The sequence below is a fragment of the Mastomys coucha genome, unplaced genomic scaffold, assembly GCF_008632895.1.
Source record: "Mastomys coucha isolate ucsf_1 unplaced genomic scaffold, UCSF_Mcou_1 pScaffold20, whole genome shotgun sequence".
Taxonomy (NCBI): domain Eukaryota; kingdom Metazoa; phylum Chordata; class Mammalia; order Rodentia; family Muridae; genus Mastomys; species Mastomys coucha.
Window position 1 is genome coordinate 35,769,994 of NW_022196903.1, and position 10,705 is coordinate 35,780,698.

A 10,705-nucleotide genomic window follows, 5' to 3' on the forward strand; every position below is an offset into this window, starting at 1 on the left:
CAAACAGATATTGGGATAGTGAATGAGGAAGAAGGGAGAAGAGAAATCCCCTCCCTCTCTTTATTTTAGGTATAGGGTGAGTTTTATCTTGATAGCACCAGTGATTTGTCAGAATTTGTGCAGTTGGTCTGATTGCAGGGGTGGGGCTGAGCCTTAGGGGAACAAGGAAGCCATTCGTTTCTTAAACAGCTCTGGGGAAAAGTTCATTTGGATAACACAGACCGGCAGTGGCGTATTTACATTCCAGCACAGCAGTTGGCTTTTATCTTGAATAGTAAGGTCATAATTTGTTGGTTTCTTTAAAGGGGAAATGTATAGATACTAAGTTGTGGATGCCTGTATTCTTTCAGGATGTCCAGCATGCTGATATTGATTATATGGATCAGAGGAGGGACTTCACTTATGACACAGTGAATTTTAAAGGCTTCCCAGAGTTTGCTAAGGAGCTACACAATAATGGGCAGAAACTTGTTATCATTTTGGTATGTGCTTCCTTTTTCCTTCCAAAATCAGTGTCTGTTCATCCTTTTCATCATGTGCCCTTCTCCCTCCTTGCCATCCAAAGAAATGAAAATATTTTAATGCCTTCACTGGTTTTATATTTGAATGTGTTTTATTTTTTTATTTTATTTTATTTTATTTTATTTTTTGGTGACTTCTTTGAAGTCCAGCCTTTAGCTTAAAGTAAGTTTTTTCATTATGTTTTTTTCCCCTTTTCTTAGGATCCGGCCATTTCCAACAACTCTCTCTCAAATAATCCCTATCTCCCATACGATAGGGGTTCAGAAATGAAAGTCTGGGTGAATAGCTCTGATGGCATTAATGCAGTCATTGGAAAGGTAACAATAGAGAAGCTTTGGCTCTGGCTCTGGCTGGGTTTGAGTGGGTTTCGATTAAGTGTGTGGTTTTCAAAGAACTTGGGCATATTGAGGATCCATCTTTCTTTGCTTTTTCATACCCAAATGCCTACTGTCTACCCTAGCTCTTACATGCTTTTCTCAGCCAGGTTTCATTAAATGGCAACTCACAGAGTCTCCACTTCCTCCCTCTGTCTCTTCATGCCACTACACTCCCCCTTCTCACATTGTTCCACTGACATTGCTTGGAAAGTGGCACTAAGTCACCTCCTACTAGGAAAATCCAATGGACATGGGCCATGCCACTCAACTTAGTTTCTTGTCAAATTTAATATACTTAGCACTTAAAAATATTTTATTGTCTTCTTATTCATGAAGGTATTATATGTTTTACTTTTAATATCCTTGCCTTCATAGTATAGTGTCTAAAGTAATTGGGTAGAGAAAGAATAGACAAATGTAACTAATGTTAGAATCTATAAAGTGTAATGTGAGAATATATAGATTGTAATCGAAATTCATACATAACATCTCCATTTTCAATTCTTAGACTTGAAAGTAGAGGAAGCAACATGGAAATGTGAGCCGGAGTTGGAGACTAGCAAACTAAACAATGCTTTTATCTTGGATTTATTCATTTAAATAGTCAATCAACATTTTAAAAATTAATTTTTTTGGGTGGCTTTTCTCTGAGAGTGATTGATTTTCTAAGAGAGTTTATACTCTATACTGAAAAGACTTGTGGCTTCCATGATCACAGCAGAAATTCATATGTAAAGTTCTTTGTCTATTCTACATTCATTTAATGCATTATCTGTGTTTTCTCTTTTTCTCTCTCACAGGTCTGGCCTGGAACAACTGTGTTTCCTGATTACACCAATCCCAACTGTGCTGTTTGGTGGACGCAAGAAATTGAGCGTTTCCACAATGAAGTGGAGTTTGATGGAATTTGGATTGTGAGTTTTAAGACTTTTATTCATAGAGACATTAAGACTGTGTAACTCTGGCTATGTCTTTCAGCCAAGTAGTATACAAAAAACAAAAAATAAAAATAAGTGTCCCATATTCCTTATATTGTTATAAAGTACCAGAAATGTTCAGTTTTCAGTTTGAGGCTTTTAAAAATTTTGACATGATGACAGATTAGTCAGAACTAAAGTACACAGGCACAAAGTACCATCTGACTGTGTTAAGGAGTAATAGCTCATAAATCAAATGAAAAGGAATGTAACGCAGGTTAACATTAACAACTTAAAATTTAGGCCTTCAGTTGAAAATTTCCCCTTTTTTTTTTTTTTGGTTTTTCAAGACAGGGTTTCTCTGTATAGTTCTGGCTGTCCTGGAACTCACTCTGTAGACCAGGTTGGCCTCGAACTCAGAAATCCACCTGCCTCTGCCTCCCAAGTGCTGGGATTAAAGGTGTGCACCACCACTGCCCAGCAAAACTTTCCCATTTTTAAAAGAACTATAGAGGATTTACATAATACAATTGGCGAAAAAGATAACAACAAAACTTCTGTAAAATTATAGCACCCAAAGATGGATACACTGTCCCCCCTCTCTATGCATATATTTATATATGTACTTATATGGAGGTAGATTCGCAGTTCTATTTAGGTTCATAGACACTATAGGTTAAAACATATAACAGCAAATAAACTGAAAATATTTGGGAATTGTTTGCTTTTAGTAATTATAAATATGCATCATTCCAAAGTTATTCTAATAACTTATTCTGTGAAATTTTCAGTGGGTAGAGTAGACAAGAACATCTATTTCTACCATATCCACAGCATACTCTTAAAAATATCTATACTAATTTTTCTGATTTCTCAGAAAAAATAACACTAGCATTATAAACATGGCATCCTACTTTGCATAATAGATTTTGTTTTCTGTCTGGTAGGATATGAACGAAGTCTCCAACTTTATTGATGGTTCATTTTCTGGATGCTCCCAAAACAACTTGAATTATCCCCCATTCACACCAAGTAAGTCATTGTGGTCAGCTTGATTGACACACAGTGTGCATGATATTTTAAATTTACAAGGATAGACCTGAACCATTGGACAAGGGAGTTTGAACATAATCTTTACAGGGATAGGAAAATGTGGCTGCTACATATATAGCAAACTAGGGAAGAGTCTCAATATACTTACTGTACATGGTTCTCTGAAGAGGCATAAATTCTCAATGGGTAGTCCAGTCCTTCTATGCCCAGTCCAGGTCATTGAAGGGAAAAATTCAAAGCACATATGATGCTGATTCCAGAGGCTAGTTGCTAGTTAGTGCCACTCTCAAGATGAACCTCACAGGCCAGAGCTTACAAGAGATACCAGGAGAATAATTTTGATCTTTAGGTGAGGGATACTTCTGGTGCTGTCCAGAGCTTGAAGGGTGGGCATGAGCTATATAGTCAAATGATGTCAGACCTCTGAGGATATGGTGGTGGAACCATAGTATTAATTGTAATTTGAAGAAAGACATAGAGCCAAGAAGAAAATTGCATCTTCATCAAGAGTGGAACAAAACTTTGAGGATTACAATAGCCATGGTCATTTTAAACTGGTGTGCAAACTAGGAAATTGAGGCAGATGAAGGTGAGAATTAAATTTTGAAGAGATCTGATGGGAGGCCAAACAGTTCTCACTTAATTCTTTCAATGATAGAAGCTATTTATAGTTTTGTTAGGGGATTTAAGATTGTCAACTGTTTTTTTTTTAAGTATTAATTTTACATTTGGACATAGAATGAATTTCATAAAATAGGTCATAAGTAAATAAATTACTAAGAAGCTATTTTAATAAATAGAATGCACAGTCCATTTCTGTCAGAACCACAGTGGTACAAGAGGAGCAGAGAATCTAGGAATGAAACTAAGACTAGGAATCTCTCAATACAATATATGATCAAGGGCAAATGAAATTAGATTTTAAATTATGTTTTTACCCAACATTTCATATTTTAAGTCACATCTGAAAAAAAAAACTCAGATCAAAATTCTAATTCTATGAATTAGATCATATTTTCCACCTCTGAGAACCAAGGTTGTATGGATGACACAATGTATTTTTTGAGGGGGGAGTGTTTCGAGACAGGGTTTCTCTGTGTAGCCCTGGCTGTCTTGGAACTCACTCTGTAGACCAGGCTGCCCTCGAACTTAGAAATCTGCCTGTCTCTGCCTCCCAATTGCTGGGATAAAAGGCGTGTGCCACCACTGCCTGGTGATGCAATATATTTTTGTATCAGAAAATTACATCAATTAGATGATCACCTGATGATAAGAACACAACATGTTTGTGTTTAGGATGGTTACAATAAAGGCCTGCCCAGTGCAGCCATCTTTGCAGGATGTACTGTAGTTAAAAAGTAAGAAATCAACATGTAAGGTTTTCCCTGACTGGTTATTTGTTGTTGTTGTCACTGTTGCAGAAATCCTGGATGGACACCTGTTCTCTAAGACTCTCTGCATGGATGCAGTTCAGTACTGGGGGAAGCAGTATGATGTCCACAATCTATATGGCTACTCCATGGCTATTGCCACAGCAGAGTGAGTCCATTATTATTATGAACTTATATGTGATTCAATTATGAATCTGTTAGAGGCTTGGTGAGTCATATATAGCATTTGTTAAAAGTCTAAATAAAAGATAGACTGGGGGTAGGGTGGCAGTCCTGGGCAGATGCTTCCACGGTTAAGAATATGTGCTGCTCTCCTAGAGGACCTTTATTCGTTTCCCTGCACCCACGATGGGTGGCTCACAACTGCTTGTCTGTCCAGTTTCACGGAATCAGACTCCCTTTTCTGGTCCACTCTGGCACCTGCACATAACATGAATATATCCAATGTAAACAGGTATATACACACACACATATATTTAAAGCTGTCACAAATATTTAACAAATATGGTTGTCATTACTGATGAAAAACTGGCATGTAGGGAATAAGAAATCCAACATGTATTTGCAGAATATATAAAAAAAAGTAAGATAACAAATGAGTAAATGAATGAATAGAAAATCAGAGGAAAGCTATTAAGAAATTTATCCAAGGTCAAGTATCTAAAATGCTGTAGGCATCATTTAGGTTTTTCTCTTTAAGCACTCTGTCTTCCTACATATTGTGTAGTAAAGGATACAGATGGCTATGTAACTTGTAGATGTCCATGGATTGTAGGTTAGACCCACAGCATTCTACTGTGTGAAATTAAATTCTATAATGATAAAAATGTAATGAGAATTTGTTCTTCTTACTGTAACGTTGAGAGCAAGAAACAAGGACAGGACCACTTCCATTAATTAATAAAATAACAGGTTTAGCTTTAGCCATTTTGAGACAAATGGAAAAGTTCCAAAGTCTTGCTTTTTCAGTGCAGGAGATGATCCTAGGGCTTTAACTGCTAGACAAGTGCTTTACCATTGAGCTACAAAGCCAACCCAGCCCTGTACAGGTTTTTAGTAGTGTGTACACATGCAGACCTTTAACTAAAAATTGTTTTATGCAGTTAGTTACAAAATACACATTTAATCTTAAAACATTTTTCTTATAAAAATTATTACCGAAGTGTCTTTCTACATATATGTTTCAAAAGTAATGTTGATCAGTCCATTTTTGTTTTGTTTACTTGGTCTTGTGATAGAAAGACTAATGTATTTTTTACTTAGGTTAAGTTTCTCTTTTGTTTTACTAAATTCATATGCCTCTAGTTCTCAACACTTTCAAGGCTGCTTTTGAAGTTGTAGGAAATTATGAGTCTAATGGCCTATATAAAACAAAGATAAACAAAATACATGAATGCATGCCATGGTACATTCTTCTAACAGTCTAACAATTTTTGGAGAAAATGAACGGGGGAGAATGAGATGTTTGTTTTTTCATTCTCACTATTGCTGCTCTGAGATCAACTGAGCTGCCCATTGACTCCTAAATTCATCCCTTCCCAGAGCCGTGAAGACTGTGTTCCCAGACAAGAGAAGCTTCATCCTAACACGTTCTACCTTCGCTGGTTCTGGCAAATTTGCAGCCCACTGGTTAGGAGATAACACTGCCACCTGGAAGGACCTTCAGTGGTCCATCCCAGGCATGCTTGAGTTCAACCTCTTCGGTATTCCAATGGTGAGTCCCCTTCCCAAGCTCTCTTATGACTCCCAGTCCCCATAAAGCTTCCCTTCTAACAAGTTTTCATACTATAAAACCTGACATGGCCTGGGGCTTTAACATCAATCTTCATCATAATCACTGTAGCTCTGATACCATAACCTCATTGTCTGAGCTGCCTGATGCAAACAGCAAGGAACCTGTGCAATGCTGATAGCTCCTGAAACATTCTTTTTAAGTGTCTGACACTCAAAAAGTGCACTAGTTTTTCAGTCTAAACCAGATGCATGCATACATGGAACACACCCTGTATGTAACTAGTTCCCAGATGAGCAAACAATCCTATAACATGTGATAGGTTTTGTAGTGCTTAGTCAAATACAACAGACACATTTATTGAGTGCTTACTGTGTACAAGATGCTTAATGAAGAACGGGTGGCACACAAGAACAGAATATAGAGGCATACACACAAATCATGGCAAGCTGGGGTAATATCCCAAAGGAATGCACATATTGAGCATTATGAGAGATTATGAGAAGGATATTTATTAATTTGGTATGATTATAAGGGACAGAGTGAGTCAAGGGAGGAGATCACAAGGCTCCATAGAAAAGATGGTGCTTAAGTTGAAGCGGGGAACCAGGGACAAGCTCATTTTAAGAGCATGAAGTAATCACAAGCAAAAGGAACTTAAAGGGGATGGTAGATGTGCCTTTACGATCAGAGTGGAAAGCTGGAGCAGGAGGTTACATGCAAGGGTAGATTGCAGCCAGGTTTAAAGATTTGATAGAAGGGATAGCAAGGAAACCGTGGAGAGTTCAGTGAAGAGAGTGACATGATCAGAGTTGAGCTTCAGAGAAGGATGTGGTCCAATAATATTGGTATCCGCAATGACTGTCCATAAAAAGTTACAGTGTTCCATTTGTTTAATAAAATGAGACACCACAGCAGGAAAGGAGTCATCTAACAGAACTGTGGACATGGGCTAAATGCTGATTCCTGCCACACCACATTAGCCTTCTGGGTAAAAGCTTTGAACAAAGTACAGTTAAGAAGTCCCTGGTAGAAAGCAACAGAACCTGACTAATACAGAAGTAGAGTCTCACATCCATCCATTAAACTGAGTACAGGGTCCCCAGTGAAGGAGGTAGAGAAAGGACCAATGGAGCTGAAGGGTTTGCAGGCCCTTAGGATGAACAACAATATGAACTAACTAGTACCCTCAGAGCTCCGAGGGACTAAACCACCAACCAAGGAGTACACATGGTAGGACTGATTGTTCTGGCAGCATGTGTATAGTAGAGGATTGCAAAATCAATCATCAATGGGAGGAGAGGTCCTTGGTCCTGTGAAGGTTCTGTGCCCCAGTGTAGGGGAATGCCAGGGCCAATAAATGGGAGAGGGTGGGGTGGCAAGCAGGGGGAGGGGGAAGCCAACAGGGGTTTGTTCTTGTTGTTTTTGTTTGTTTGTTTGTTCCTGGGAGGGGAAACTGGAAAAAGAAAAATCATATGACATGTAAATAAAGAAAATATCTAATAAAAAAAGAGAAAGCAACAGAAGAGGGTGGGAGTGTAATAAACATGTTGTCCATGTGTCATTATAGGTAGGGGCTGATATATGTGGCTTTGCCCTGGACACACATGAGGAGCTCTGCAGGCGCTGGATGCAGCTGGGGGCATTTTATCCATTTTCTAGGAATCACAATGGCCAAGGTTACAAGGTAAGTCAGCTGGAAGTATAATCAAAGTGTATTGGGTGTGGATTATAACTGGATCTGTTTGTATTCCCACCATGAAATCTGTTGAGCCAACTTTATAATATACTGCACGTATGTTGAATTGGGACCCATTTGCCATGAATGAGGACTTGTTAATCACAGAATGTCCCAATGTCCCAGTCTCTCACTTATTGATGTCATTGGGACAAGTTTAATTTTTTAAAACAATAGTTACTGGTTGCTCATTTTTTTTGTGTGAATGGCTTTCTTGGGTATGGAACCTGGAGATACTCACTTAAATAATAATATTAAGAGTCAGCCTGATGCTGGGCAAGGGTGGCCCAGCACTTGTGAGGCAGGGGCAGGTAGATATCTGGATTTGAGGTCAGCCTGAACTACAATGAGAGTTCTAGGACAGTCAGGGCTACACAGAGAAACCACATCTTGAAAAACCAGAAACCAAACCAAACCAACACAAACAAAACCATTCAATTCGTGAGCAGAGGGTTAAGAGTTCATGATTGAGCTTGGATGCGGTGACACAGATCTGTAATCCTAGCTATCAGGGAAGTAGTGGCAGGAGGATCAGGATTAGCCTGTGTTACCTAGCATGCTTGTTTTAAAAATTTATAAACGAGAAATACAAATAAATACCTTGCTGTGGAGAATAACTTAATTAAATAAGTATTTAATTAATATTTGATATTGAATTAATCAAATATTTAGAGTATTTTAAATAAATAAATATTTAATTAAGATTTAATATGTACTAAATAATTAAAATAATTAGCTGCTGAGTCAGTAGCTGGCACAGAGCTTTCCCTTTACAAGGTAGCTGGAGGGAAGTGTCATGGAATAGAAGGTTCATTAGGTGCTAGGAAGCTGACAGGGTCTATCACATCACTAAAACAAAAATGGTAATCTCAGAAAGCTAAAAATAAAAAAAAACAGAAATGATGAGACTTTAAGAGATTATAAAACCTCTATGCAATTTTCATACATTGCTTGTTTTTGTAATGAGAATGAAGATGGAGAAACATTTCAAAATTATTTAACTAAAGCTTAATTAGTTAATTATGCCTCTTAACTGTGTGAGCAAAATAGGGTGAATGGTAAGTTGCAATGGTAGCTTATTTGGTGTCCTGGTTCGGTTATCCAGCTGTGTCACTCAGAGACAAAGGGAAACCAAGGCCCCAGATTAGGTAGCATAAAACTCTGGGTCATGCTGCATGGTTTCTGAAATCACCTTTCCCACAGTCAACTCACAATTGCAAACTCTTCTCTTTTTTTTTAGGAGCAGGATCCTGCCTCTTTTGGAGCTGACTCCTTGCTGTTGAATTCGTCTAGGCACTACCTTAACATCCGCTACACTCTGCTGCCTTACCTCTATACGCTTTTCTACAGAGCACACACCAGGGGAGACACCGTAGCTAGGCCTCTTCTGCATGAGTAAGTTCTCCTAATATTCTGTTAATGCAAACTGGGGGTTGTTGACTGTGTCAGAATATCAGAGTAAAATATAAAACCACCCAAGCAAGGTATTCAGATGTGTGTGTGTGTGTGTGTGTGTGTGTGTGTGTGTGCGTGTGTGTGTACACTGTAGATCATTCCCAAGGCTTTGCATATACTGGGCAAGAAATCTACCACTTACCTACCCCTCTCGACTCTTTTTAGTTTAACTTGAAAGATCTTAGAACGAGATTCTGTACTGTGTATATGTGGTATGATGCTAGTATTCTGTTGAGTATCTAGGAATAAGACTGTAATGTGTAAGTAAAAATCTCAAAATTGATCCTGAGAATTCCATTATTCTCATTAGATAGCCAGATGGAATTTCTGATTTAACTCAGTAGGCAGTTTCTTGAGAAACTTTCCTTTTCAAAATAATACTAATAATATATGTGTTGTAGATGTGAACATTAGATATGCACATACACTCATGAGCACCTCTGGAGTAAAATTTTCACCTCCTGGAATCCTTTGTTTAAAAGTAGATATTTTAAAATTTAAAATTTTGTATATTCTGGTATTTTTTGGATCTGATGTAGTTCTTTACTTTTGCTGTGCTTGTGGGAGGGGATGAGAATGAGAAGGGAGCTTCGAGCCTTGCACATAGTCTTCAAGTACTCTGCCACTGAGCTATATGTCAATCCTTTTTAACACTTTTAGTTTTGAGACAGAATCTGTTAAATTTCTTAGGTAGGCCTATAACTTTCTCTGGTTTTCAGGCAGGACTTGAGGCTGTGATCATTCTGACATCCACATATCTGGGAATGCTGGCATTTAGCTGCTAGTTCCAACCCTAGATATTTTTTTTCTTTTGACAATAAGCTGGTCATAAAATTTGTAAGTTATTTTACTTAGATTTCAATAGGAGATACAGCAAACAATAGCAAAGCCTGGGTTCTGCCTAGAATAGATACTGGAATAGGAACTTTCATGCCACCTAGGGGAAGAGCAGGAAGGTATATGGGCTTCTGGACAGAGATCTTCATGGGGTGGAGGGAGGTGGAGCAGAGTGGGTATCATACAGTGATGATTGTGGGTGTTTTCTTAGGTAGCCTATATGCTTTGGTTAGTTTGTGGGGGAGACTTCAGAAGCACAGACTTACCTCTCTGTGAACTATCTCTTTAATATCTAGGTTCTATGACGACAACAATACTTGGGGCATAGACCGGCAATTTCTGTGGGGACCAGGTCTCCTCATCACTCCTGTTTTGGATCAGGCAAGTGTTCTCATGGAGGCAGGCAGGCATCCTCTGCCTCTGTTCCAGCTCATTAACTCCCCAAACCTCCTCTCCCCTCTATTACAAAGTCACTGCTGTTATCTGTGTTTGGGTCAGTGGAGAAGATACCCAGGAACATTTTGTAGTAGCATTTCTGATAGATATTTTCTTTTTTAGAGAACTCTTTTCTGGGCAAATTCTCAATCAGTGCAAAAGCACGTACTGGTGACTTTGATTTAGGAATGAGCTTTAAGGTCATTAAAACTAACTATTTTTTTTTTTTTTTAGATATTTTCTTTATT

General features: G+C 38.2%; 1 protein-coding gene across 1 annotated transcript in view; it reads left to right on the forward strand.

Annotated features, from left to right (window-relative positions):
• The window catches only part of Mgam (maltase-glucoamylase), a 113,112-nt gene that overhangs the window by 29,039 nt on the left and 73,368 nt on the right, over nucleotides 1-10,705 (forward strand). Inside the window, exons 11-19 of the mRNA XM_031381069.1 lie at nucleotides 351-482; nucleotides 723-839; nucleotides 1,700-1,813; nucleotides 2,764-2,848; nucleotides 4,291-4,408; nucleotides 5,803-5,974; nucleotides 7,563-7,679; nucleotides 8,971-9,125; nucleotides 10,319-10,403. Coding sequence (XP_031236929.1) covers nucleotides 351-482; nucleotides 723-839; nucleotides 1,700-1,813; nucleotides 2,764-2,848; nucleotides 4,291-4,408; nucleotides 5,803-5,974; nucleotides 7,563-7,679; nucleotides 8,971-9,125; nucleotides 10,319-10,403 — 1,095 coding nt within the window. The remainder of the gene's footprint in view (nucleotides 1-350; nucleotides 483-722; nucleotides 840-1,699; nucleotides 1,814-2,763; nucleotides 2,849-4,290; nucleotides 4,409-5,802; nucleotides 5,975-7,562; nucleotides 7,680-8,970; nucleotides 9,126-10,318; nucleotides 10,404-10,705) is intronic.